We start from the raw sequence: 12974 nt of genomic DNA, 5'->3' as shown, positions 1-12974 counted from the left end.
GTGGTCTAAAAGCTGAGTCACAGGCTCGTACCCCTGCAGCGGGCGAGGTCCTTGTGTGAGGGTCACTGGCACCCTAGCTTAAGGATGTCTTAAAGCAAACAAAGCCAGTTTAACGGTAAAGGAATGCCTGTACCCCTAGGTACCAACAGGGTCCTTAGTTACCATGCGCTAGTCCGCCGTAGCCGTTAGGACCGTCGTTGAAAAAATTCATTATGATATAATGAAACGTAAGGGAGGAAAATAAATTATGAAAGAAGATTTGTAGGATGGGCATTTGCTCATTTTATTTTTCCGCCATCGTTGTACTAGGATGCGCGGGTGAACATCGTGCGCGTGGCGTGGGGGAGGGTGGCAAACGCCTCACAGGCCTCCGGACGCCGTTCCGGAGACGCGGCGCGAAAGAGTTAAGCGGGCTCGTGGATGACATCACCTCATTTACATAGGAGCGCCAATATAGCGGCGTGCGCCGCGCCCCGCCCGACACTCGGCGGCGGTCACTTCGCAGACCAGACTTCTCTCGTTCAGGCGTCTTGCTCCGGTGAGCCCCCGGGCCCTTTTTTTCCCTTCCTCTGTCCCTTGGGATCCTTCCTGCTGGGCGCCAGCACTCGACCCCTTCATCTACGACCCCTATTAAGGCGTCTCTAAATCCGAGTCCGCGGGAAGGTCGTTTTGGGGACCGTGGGGATGTTAAACCCTTCCAGATGCTAGCTTGATTTTTATTTTTTTTAAACTCTCAAAATCCGGCGTCTTGCCGTACAGGTTAAGGGGAAAATTTAATTTTTTCCCCCTTAAAGGCATTCTGTATTGTCTTTTGAGTTCAGAAACAGAACGATCCTTTGTTCTAACGCACGTTCTACCGAGCCTTGAGCTTCAACGATTCTGTATCCCCGTAGCCTCCGATGGCTTCTTGGGCTGTCCAGGTTTAGTGTGGGCTGGGCTGTATCGTCCAATTTTGGAAGTCCTTCTTACAGAGCAGTGTGAGCAAAGGATGCTTAGTTGTCCCTAATGCAGATCAGGATTGATTTATGGGGTGGTGAGGAGGCAGCTTTGTGAGCCACTGGCTGCATTGTTGAGCGCGAGAGGAAGCGCGTAGGGCGGTGGTCGGACGCTCGCAGCTGCCGCCTTTGTGAGAGGGGAAAACTAGACCCCGTGCATCTTTTGGGAGAGATCACATCCAGAAAATGGAAACACATTTTGCCACCTTGGCTCCATTTTCAGGATTTTTACTCGATTTTCCCCCATTTTAACTTGGAAGTGGCTTCGTTATTCTCTACTTGTTCAACGGGATTTTAATTTATCACTCCGCAATGATCAATTTCATTACTCGGAAAAATCCAGTCTTGAAGCCATCTTCCCCCACGTTTTGAAATATTGAGGGAGAGGTCTTTTTTTTTTTTTTTAATCTTTTTTTCCCTGTAGAAAGAGGAATCCCTTTAGTCCTGAATGGACAAGGAAGGGGGGGGGTGGTTTCCAGGCTGCAACTTAGAGGGGAGAAGCGCATTGCTGAGCGGGTAGAGGCGAGGGTGGGTGGCTCCTTCTCAGTCTTCCTCTTGGCTTTGTACCTCCAGCTTCCTCCGAAACCATGTCTGACAAACCCGATATGGCTGAGATCGAGAAATTCGATAAGTCGAAATTGAAGAAGACAGAAACGCAAGAGAAAAATCCTCTGCCTTCAAAAGAAAGTAAGCTCCCACCCTCCACCCATCTTCGGAAAAGGCTGGGCGGGAGCGGCGGGTGGGAGGATGGGAGGGGCTGTGAGGAGAACGGGGGGGGGGGGAGTGCGGGGGAGGAGCCGACAGTTTGATGATGATAAATGTGGTTTGGAAAGGTTAATTAAAAAATGTTTATAGCCAGCAAACACAGGGCTTTAGTGATTTAATAATGGAATATTTAACCTGCCATATTAATATGCAAATACATTTATTTATTAAAATGTACTTTGATTTGACATTTTTAAAAAATATTTTATTTTATTATGGAATATTTACATACCACTTGTAGAATTTTTGTGAAATGCAAAAATGTTCTAAATGAAAGTATTGATTCTTATGGCGTCCTCTTAGCCTCCATCTTTTTTTTCTCTTTTGTCTTTTTCCCGTCACAGCGATTGAACAGGAGAAGCAAGCAGGCGAATCGTAATGAGGCGTGCACCGCCAATATGCACTGTACATTCCACAAGCATTGCCTTCTTATTTTACTTCTTTTAGCTGTTTAACTTTGTAAGATGCAAAGAGGTTGGATCAAGTTTAAATGACTGTGCTGCCCCTTTTCACATCAAAAATCGAGAACTACTGACAACGAAGGCCAGGCCTGCCTCTCCCATCTGCCTGTCTGGCTGGCAGAGAAAGAAAAGAACTTGCATGTTGGTGAAGGAAGATATTGGGTGGGAGGATGGTGAAATCTAGAGTAAGATCCAAGCTGTTTCAAGGTGTCCTGCAGGCTGTAAAATGCAGTTTAATCAGAGTGCCATTTTTTTGTTCAAATGATTTTAATTATTGGAATGCACAATTTTTTTAATATGCAAATAAAAAGTTTTAAAACCTGGCTTGTGTGACTTGTTTGGTGTCTGAAAGGAGCGGTTTGATACCTTAAGAAACCTTTGCAATGGGGGGCCTGCCTCTGAGAAGTGACAAATATCTGCCGATTTGGTAAATTCCCTCACAGCATAAAAATATGGCTTTCACCCAGGATCATGAAATGCCTTGTGTATACTAAGTAATGAAGAACATTTTCTTGGGCTGATTAAATTCCTAGTATGAGTTGCATGAAAGCTTTAATAATAATTTATTTGCAAGCCAGACAAGGTAGTGTACTTATGTCCCTGCTACTTGGGAAGGTGAAGGAGGAAGATCACTTGAGCACAGGAGTTTGAGGGCATCCTTGGCAATATATATGCAGTTTAAAATATTTATGGGCTTCAATAAACCAACCCTGAACTTATTCCTATGCTTGAGAAGATGGAAGATGACAATTTATAGCACATCCTCAGCTATCAAAATGAACTTGGGTTATTTAACCAATTAGCATTGAACAAATTCTATGAATTTTAACAGCTGCTTTAAAAATAAATTTGGGACAATATTTAAGGTTGCTTTTATGAACTAAGTGCATTAACCGTTAAGGACTTCCTCTTGGTTTGAATAATGAATGAGTTTAAAGGACATAAGAAGGACACATAAGACATTTGTGCAAACTTCAGCGGGAATTGACTGATAGCCAGGTCTTGCCTTTTTGGAGACCTGTAGAATTTCTCAAACATCTGAAGTAGAGTATTTTAGCTGGTGGGAAAAAGCGAAGACCTCATTTGCACCATTTGCTACAAGCCACAACATACAAGAAGAAAATGAATAATAAATTTTTTAGGGGTAAAAGATGTTATTAAACCTCCTTAATGGGTTCCTGGGTTCTGTAAGGAAAGGTGCAGAGTTTTTAAAAGCAATTTTATTAAACCAAAACAACATTTAAGAATGATAGTAGGCAGGCACGGTGATGCATGCCTGTGACACCAACTTCTCCGGAGGCTGAGGCAGGAGGATCACAGGCTTGAGGGCAGCCTCAGGAACTTAGTGAGACCCTATCTACAAAAAAAAGGGCTGGGAATAGAACTCAGTAGTAAAGCGCCCCTGGATTTGATCCCCAGTACAAAAAAAAAAAAAAAAGTAGTTCACTCAATATCAGCAAAGCTAAAATGTACAATGCAAATGTCAAAGGTAAACCTTTTCTCCCTAAAAGCTGACTTAGGAAAATACCCTTTGGAAGTAGGGAGGGGCAAATTCTTGATCATTATTAACTTGGTTGAAATTCATTTCCTTTGCTTAACACTTCTTTTGAGAAATGCACAGGAAACCATGTACCTGTGGTTTAGACAATCAAGTAGACCATCAGCTAGAAACCCATATTTGCGTTGCAAGTGGGGGGAAATGTATCGCTGCTGCCAACCTGAAGGTCCCAGCCTGCTGAAGGGGAGAAAATGTGGGGAGGGAGATGAAGCTGGCCTTGTAAGCTTGCAGTTTCTTTTCTTACCTACAAGGCAGAATATAGGCCCAGTGAAAAATGCCCAAGCCACAGACAGACCCATAGAGGTTTTTGTTGCATGCATTTTTCAAACAGTGCAAAGATGAAAAAAGATTTTGAGAAATTAATACAATTCCAGTGTTCCTCAGTTTAAAAACATTCAGGGAAAGGGATGACTCAGGAGATCAAGTAATGAAAAGAGAGGACTTTTCTTTCCTGGGGGGACAAAACTAAAACAGCAAACAAAAAGTAAAATTAGAAATCCAGTAATGACTGAATGTTGGCTGCTTGGTGTGAGAGATCTGTGAAATTCAGCCTCCTCTGCCTATGTCATCAGCTGTTGGAGTTAACTGCTGTAGGGGGATAGGAGAGCCTGTTTGTTGTTTTTTAGTGTGATGGGAGATTCTTTATTCTTCCCAAGGGAGAATCTTCCCAGAAGGGCTCGGGATATTTATGAATCAGTGTGGGAATTTATGCTCTTGCTAGTTGAAAACTGGGGGTTGACAGTATTTTTCACAGATACAAAGGGAATATTAAGTTTATCATTAGAATGAGAGAATCTTCCATTTGGAGACCCTCACTACTGCATCTTCCACCCTGGAGGAAACAGGCCAAAGGAACTTAAGTAAGAGCTGAAGGTCACACAGTTTTGTCTGGGACTTCTGCAAATTTCGAATTGATAAAGACAAAACAAGAGAAAATAACAAGAGGCTTACTAAAACCAGCTTTAGGACAGAACCGTCTTCATTTTTAAATCTCACAGATTCTCAAACCATTACAACAGTGAATTTCGATCTTTCAGTGGCTGGAATCTTAAAGCTTTTTTATTCTTTCAGAACAACACAGCTTTTTGGGCTGTGTGCAACGATTCAGTGTGCATGGGGGCGGAGGGGGTGGTCGGCAGGCAGGCATGAAAAGCCTTGGAAACATCAGGCTGCTTCTCAGCTCTTTCGGGCCTCTTACATCCCTTATAATCAGTTAGGTATTGTCGCTTTAAGTGCATGAGGGAGATCTATTTAATTCCTCACAGAAGCATCTAATTCCTCAAAACACAAAAATATACATTTCTTAATTATTTCTAAATGTATGGGGCCAACTTCCATACTTACTAGGAAGAATTCTGCATTTGGAAGTCATATTTCAAGCAAAAATTAAAAATAAAAGACTTTGAGCCTCTCTTAGTTCAAGAATGTAAACTTAAAACATTGTTTAATAAGGTTAAAGGCATTTATTGCTTCATTTACCTTGTAGCTTTCTCCAGCTTAGCAAGAAAATAAGAAAAATACCCTCCTCACCACTCCCCAAAATGCTCACTTTTTTTTTTTTTAGATTACATTTTTAAGAATGGCTTACAATGCAGTCTGTGAGAATTAAACATACCAATTTGGAATTCAACTATATTTTATTTGCATGTAACGAGAAAGGGCTAAATTATAAATTTAAGGCACAGATGTAGGAAGAAGTAAACTGAGAAGAAAACATGTTTCTAAAACCTGTACTTATTTGGTTTGTATTTCTCTTGATATTTGTACAGTGTTTTAGATCTCCAGTCACATTGTCTTGCAAGTGCTATCCCTACTCTTAGCTTCTGAGGCTTTTGAGGGCACAGTTCAACAAACATGATGTATTGTTTCATGTCCAAAAGTGCCTCTCACAGTAATGAACACATATGATGGTTTCATACATACTTTTTGCCCCTTGACTGGTGGAGACTTCATTTAACATTCTTGTTTTGAGGTGCCTTTGAACATGTGACTATCATTCTATGCAGCACAATTTAAAATATATTTTTAAAAATAAAGAGCTTTGAACACTAACTCACCACTGTCCTCGGTTGTGCTGACTTGAATCAATACTTAGAGCAAACTATGTATTCTCATATTATTAAGCCAGAGCATTGGATCATTAGTTTACTCTACCAATGCTTATTGATTGTCTAGTACATGCCAGGTATTTTATTTGCCACAGATAGATACTTACAAATAAGACACAGTCCCTGGCTCTTATGTATCCTACATTAGTTAGAAAATGTCCTTTCCATCTCACTCCTTATTTTTGGAAGGGTTTACTGGGGATAGAACTCGGGGTGCTATACCACTGAGGGTCTACATCCCCAGCTCTTTTTGGTTTTTATTTTGAGACAAAGTCTTGCCAGGTTGCCCAAGCTGACCTTGAACTTGCAATCCTCCTGCCTCAGCCCCCAGTAGCTGGGATTACAGATGTGTGTCAGTGAGCCCTGCTTTCCATCTAACTCTAGAGTGGAAAATGCTAAGAAAATATTTCTTTGTGGGTTTAGGGTACATGATGAACCTAAAGGGGTTTGAATTTCTCAAAGAATTTTAAGATATTTTCTTTGCTTTAGTTTGGACATTTTCCCACATGGATCAATAATGATTACATTCAAATACTCCCAAAGCTCTAGTGAGTGACGTGTAATTGAAACCAACTGATCCTTCACAATGAAATAAAATATTTAATCAGCATTTAAAGATTGGAAATAACACTTGCCTGTTATATTTTCACAATCCTTTCTGAGGAATGCCCAAGATCCTGGAATGAACTGGACTGATAGCCTTTGGAAAATCTATCATTTATTGGGATTTTGTGATTTAGATGTTGAATTTCCAGGAAAAACACTTATTTCTCAATCTTCACCTTTCCCCTGTTCACCTTTTCTCTCCTGTTCGACCATAAGATTATGGGGAGCAGAAATGGTTGCTCAATTTTGAAATTCCTCAGAGAACCTAGCAAAGTCAGGACCACATGAAGTTATACCTAAATATAGCACCTGCCTGGGTGAGGGTCACATTTGTTTATTAGGATTCAATGGCTTGATGTGTCAATGGAGAGGGACAAGCTATGTGCACGATCTATTCAAAGCAGTGGGAACTATTCCTGTCACATTACTGTCAAACCACAGGAAATTATGTTTTTCCCCATTACCACACTGAGCTCTGTAAGTGCCTGATTACCTTTGACTACACAGAGACTTCATGATAGTGTTTCTCTCAATTTAGAAACAAATATTTCACAGGATATATATATATATATATATATATATATATATATATATATATATATAATCTGTATGTCTGATGTGTGTGTGTCTGTGTGTGTCTGTGTGTGTGTGTGAGAGAGAGAGAGAGAGAGAGGGAGAGAGAGAGAGAGAGAGAGAGAGAGAGAGAGAGAGAGAGAGAGAGAGAGAGAGACCATGTGGTTGATTTTATTTAAAACAATGACTTGCAAGGGAAAGGAGAGATACTGAGGAATGATATTGACCAAATTATAATTATACTATGTGCATGTATGAATATGTAACAACAAATCCCACCATTATGTACAACTATAATGCATAATTTAAAAAAACAATGACTTGCTTGGAGAGTGGAAACAGTCATTCTTTACTTCTGAAATATTTATTGCAGACCTACTGCATGCCTGGCTCTTTCCTACTTGCTAGGGAAAGAAATAAGTCCTGGGTCTGACCTTAGTTGGATGTGAGAGGTGCATGTGCATGGGTGAACAGCCATGTTCAGCATAAGCCTTGCCTTGGTTCACTTACCCAGCAACTGTTCACCCAGCTTCTATTTTTGCCAGGTAAGATATTGGGCTGGAGATGAACTGGAATCAGATTGTGAATGGCTGCTGCACCTGGTTAAGGAGTTGTAATATTGCCCTTAGGCAATTGTGAGATATCAGAGCTAAAATCGTTTAGTCCTCATGAGGCAGCTTGTAGGCTCTTTCTGTTCAGCAGTGTAGCCATGTGTAGGTCGGGCAAGGAAGAAACAGTCCATACTTGTCATCAAAAAGCAGATTAAGATCATTAATGTTACAGTAAGCTGTTATCAGAAGCTCATAAATCTTGCTTATAATGGGATTTCTAGGCTTAGTCAATAAGAAGAGCTTGTAATGTCTCTACATTAAAAACACTTTTCATGTTCACTTACTACCATTTTTAGACTGACATGGACAGAGAGCTAATAGATTTGAAGTGGTTCAAATTACTCTATTTTGTGTGGGCTCTCTGAGGCTTGAAGTACTTTTTTCTAGGGTTTGTATATTAATATATGGTCTTTAATCATGTATTAGGTTTGTTAAGACTGCTGGAACAAATGATCACAGTCTTCGGTGCTTATGGAAACAGAATTTATGTTCTCTAAGTTCTGGAGACCAAAAGCATGCTATCAAAGTGTCTGCAGTGCCACAGTCCCTCCAAAGGATCTAGAGGAGAATCTTTCCTTGCCTCTTCCAGTTTCAGGTACCTCCAGGTATTCCTTAGCTTGTGGCCACATATTTTCAATGACTGCTTCCACCTTCAGATGGTCTTCTCTGTCTTCTCCTGTCTCTTGCAAGGGTTCTTTGTATTGGATTTAGGGCCTACCTGCATAACCCAGGGATAGTCTCATCTCAAGCTCTTTAACTTATTACACCTGAAAAACAAAACAAAACAAAATTCTTTTTCAAATAAGTTAACATTCACAGGTTCTAGGGATTTGGTATGCACTTACTTTTATATGTGAGAGGGGCTGGTTGAAGTGGTCAACTGGTGATCAAGAATATGGGCAGGGACATTTTACTGGACAAGTGGGTTTGTGGAAGGAGAGAAGATAATTGACACTTTTTCACAGTAATCAGAAAATTACTCCATGATTTAAAGACTAATGTGGAAAAACTTAGGAGACAAGGGGTAAGGAATAGAAGGAACACCAAAGGTTTCGGATTAGTACATGTTTCCTGTGATTACAGAGAATATGTCACAGGTTATCATAGAAGAAAGCAATTGTGCTGGTACAGTAATTTGGAATGTCCTTTAGGAGAGTTAAAAATACCATATGAAAAAAAGATATATTATAAATAGATGAAAGGACAATCCCAAAACTCAAAAAGAAATAAACTAAGCAAAGAATATACACTGGATTTTTTTGAAGAAAATATTATAATATATAACCCTCAATTTGTAATGTCAAAACTATTGGAAACTTGAGCTCAGAAAGTGAGAACACTGTGAGTTCATATATTAAAAATATAAATTCTCAAGGCTGTACATATATGGCTAAGGTATTCCTCTAAAGTTCCACTGACTTTTTTTTAAATATATATTTTTTAGTTGTAGGTGGACATGATACCTTTATTTTGCATTTATGTGGTGCCACGAATTGAACCCAGTGCCTCACATGTGCCAGGTGAGTGCTATAACACTGAGCCACAACCCCTGCCCTCCACTGACTTTTTAAAATCAGCTTTTTATAAGCTCTGTTTTATAATCAAAATTAAAAATACATGCATGCATCAAGAACAAACATTGGCAGCTACTGTTTTGAACCTTCATCCTATCAGGGCATCTTTTCTGTCATAGGTCATAAAATTTTCCAGTAGAAAAGAGAGATAGCAAAACAGAAATCCACTTAGGTCTTCAATCCATATCTCAAAGAATGAATTCTTCAGACTAGAAAGAGGCATAGTCAATTGTATTTAACAGATTTTAAGAACCATCAGCCTCAAATGAAACTGACATTTTTTTTTTAACCATATTCCTTTGAAATAGCTAGAATTTATTTTCTCCTCTCCTGGAGGCTGACACCTATGCATGTTGACATCTTTGTATCACTAGAATTTCTTGGGCATTAGGTTTGGCCAAGGCCAGTTGTGACAGCCCCCTTCCACCATTCTTTGTGCCACAAGTGTTCCAAATAGGGTCTCATTAGGATATGAGGGTGAGTTAGGGTTTTGGGTCATAGGCCCAGGCTTAGTTAAGAAAAAATACTTGAAGCTGATGTATCCAAAACACCCAGCTGACTACCATTTTAACTTCTGTTTCTCATCCCAGCTCTACCAGCTTCAGGCCACACCCTACAACATGGTTTTCAAACCACAGGCCCTGTCTCAGGAAATCAATTTTAGTTGATCTTGCCAGCATTAAAAACAAGAGAATAAAAAACGAACAAGACAAAACAAAACACTAAAGAGAAATAGAACAGGAATTTCCAGACTCTTATGCATGGTAAGGGTAAGAATTGTTGAACCAAACTTCTGTTTGAGTTATTTATGTGTGAGAGAGTAGAGGTGTGTGTGTGAGTATGTGTTTACTGATCTGTGATGTAAAATGCTTCTCTCAATGTGAGTCAGATTCGCACATATCATGACTTTCATTTCCCAACTTTCTGACTCCTCAGGGCCTTTCTCCCCCTTTTTTTTGTGTCTAGATTCACTCCTAATCAATCATCTTGGTTGACTTTAATCCCTCTCTGCCAGGTGCTGCTGAAATTGTCCTTCCCACCCAGTCCTGGAATCCACTCCAAGAGTCCATTTTCCATTCTTTCACCCAGCTTCCCAACTGCCAACAGACCAAATGGGAGACACTTTTCCATACTGTCACCTCTGAACTTGTCTCTTGCTTCTGGTTGGCACTCTATGAGCTGTGGCACTTTACAGAAGCTTCATAACTTCTATGAGTTTCAATTTTTCATCTGTGAATTAGGAAAGGGGTGGTCATAACATGTGGGGTTGCTATGGGGATTGAAGGAAATACATATATTATAGATGCTCATTATATGGTCTTATTATTGCAACAACATTTTAGTTCTCAGATAAGTGCACTGTAACTTCTCCCCTTACCTTCCCCCTTGGTAGTTTTGACAATGCTGACCACACCCAACTTTTTAAATCTCCTTCCTTTCTCACCACATGTTATTCTCATTTGTCTGACAATTCTCGTTCCATCAGTTCCTCTGAATGATTTTTCTCTCTTACCACCAAAGTGTTGCTAATCTTCAGATCTGGTCTGTTCCTGACCTCCTTTGGTGCTGGGCCTTACTCTACACACTGGAGGACAGTTCTTTTTTTTTTTTTTTTTTTTTTTTTTTGGTACCAGGGATTGAACCCAGAGGCACTTAACCACTGAGCCACATCCCCAAGCTTTTTTGTTTTTTATTTTGAAATAAGGTCTTGCTAAGTTACTTAGGCTGGCTTCGAACTTGCGATCCTCCTGCCTCAGCCTCCCCAGGAGCTGGAATTACAGACATGGGTCACTGTACTGGGCGGGAGGACACTTCTTTAATTTCTAAGTATTGTTTTCACTCCTGAGCTTCACCTCCTTGTGTCTTTGCAATATGGGAAACCAGATAGCTGCTCTCTCCTGCCACAACCTGCAGCCTTCCATTAAATGGCCCATCATCCCAAGGATGGGGAGCATCTTGTCCTTTCACAAGAAGTCTTTATGTGACTCATTTTACTAACTTTGAAAAAAAACTTCAAATATATTGATGAGTTTCTAGAAGAGTCAAAAGAATTCCCCACCTTCTTCACCTTGATTTACTGATGGATCAACATTTTACATTTACTTTATCACCTTCCTCTTTTTTTCCCCTAAACTCTTTTATATTAAAGTACCATAGCTTACATTTCCTGAGAACAAGGACATTCTCTTACATAAGCACAGAGTAATGATTAAATGCAGGAATTTTAACATCAGTAAAATATTATTATCTAACATGAAGTCCATATTTAAATTTTGCCAGTTGTTCCTTTTTTACTTTTTTTTTTTTTTTTTTAGGTACTGGGGCTAGAACCTAGGGGTCCTCTACTACTAATCTGCCTCTCCAGCACTTTTTATTTTGTATTTTGTACTTTGGGACGGAGTCTCTCTAAGTTGCTGAGGCTGGCTTTGAACATGTGATCCTCCTGCCTCAGCCTCCTGAGTAGCTGGGATCACAGGCCTGAGCACTTTTCTTCTTCCTCATCTGAGATCCACTGCAGGGTCATGCATTGCATTTAATTATCATGTCACTTAATCTGGAACATTCCCTAAGATGTTCACATCTTTGCAGAATACGGACCAACCAATATAATTTCTCTCAATTTCACTTTACCAATGTTGTTTCATGATTAGATTCAGATAATTGTGGGTAGGAAAACTGGTAAAGGAGGCTGGGTCCTTCTGGGTGCTTCACATTAACAGTCACATGCTGTCAATTTGTCCATTTATCAATGATAACTTTGATCACTTGTCTGAGTAGTTGCCACCAGGTTTCTGCACTGTAAACCTATCATTTCCCCTTTGTAATTAGTAAGTGCATGTGAAGAGATTTGAGACTTAAGACCATTCCTCTTCAAACTTTCACAAAACTTCATTTATTGATGATTCTTGCTGAGAGCAATTATTTCTATGATACCAGAAAACAAGTCGTTTTCGGATTCTATCATTTCTCTAACCTGACTTATCATTTTCATATGTCCCACCTCATATGTTTGAACCAATGAAAATGCAATTTCAAGAGCAGGCATGGTGGTACATGCCTGTAATTCCAGCTAAAGCAGGAGGATCGCAAGTTCAAAGCCAGCCTCAGAAACTTAGCAAGACCCTATCTCTAAATAAAATATAAAAATAGGGACTGTGTTGGGGCTGGCGATGTGGCTCAAGCGGTAGCGCGCTTGCCTGGCATGCGTGCGGCCCGGGTTCGATCCTCAGCACCACATACCAACAAAGATGTTGTGTCCTCCGAAAATTTAAAAAAAAAAATAGGGACTGTGGATGTGGCTCAGTGGTTAAGCACTCCTGAGTTCAATCCCTAGTGCCAAAAAAAAAAAAAAAGAAAAGAAATGAAAATGCAATTTCAAAATTTATAGGTTGGGGCTGAGAGCATAACTCAGAGTGGTAGGGTTTATGTTTAATATATGTGAGGCCCTGATTCAATCCTCAGCACCAAACCCCACAAAATTATATACTAATGATAATAAAAATAAAAATAGTTTATATAGGCCTGTGGATTTGTTCTGCTGAAGGACTCAACATTATAGTGGTACCGTGTTACAAGGAATACTTTCAATGTCTTTTTCAAAATGCCAGTTTGTGCTGTTATTTTAATCTTCAACACAGATTGAGGTTTATTTGCAACCAACATTCTCACATGTTATGGTTGTGAATTTAGAAAAAGAATATAGATAAATATGTGTAAAAAGCA

At 39.9% G+C, this 12974-nt stretch overlaps 1 protein-coding gene across 1 annotated transcript; it reads left to right on the top strand.

Annotated features, from left to right (window-relative positions):
• The first annotated feature begins 380 nt into the window (after nucleotides 1–380).
• Tmsb4x (thymosin beta 4 X-linked) lies at nucleotides 381–2544 on the top strand. Its single transcript, XM_005315970.5, has 3 exons — nucleotides 381–538; nucleotides 1569–1682; nucleotides 2105–2544. Exons 1-3 carry the CDS (start codon nucleotides 421–423, stop codon nucleotides 2137–2139), a joined length of 267 nt encoding a protein of 88 aa, XP_005316027.2. The 5' UTR covers nucleotides 381–420; the 3' UTR covers nucleotides 2140–2544.
• Nucleotides 2545–12974: the final 10430 nt, after the last annotated feature.

The sequence above is a fragment of the Ictidomys tridecemlineatus genome, chromosome X, assembly GCF_052094955.1.
Source record: "Ictidomys tridecemlineatus isolate mIctTri1 chromosome X, mIctTri1.hap1, whole genome shotgun sequence".
Classification (NCBI taxonomy): Eukaryota; Metazoa; Chordata; class Mammalia; order Rodentia; family Sciuridae; genus Ictidomys; species Ictidomys tridecemlineatus.
The sequence above is the reverse complement of the archived record's forward strand: the minus strand, read 5'-3'. Positions and strand labels throughout refer to the sequence as shown.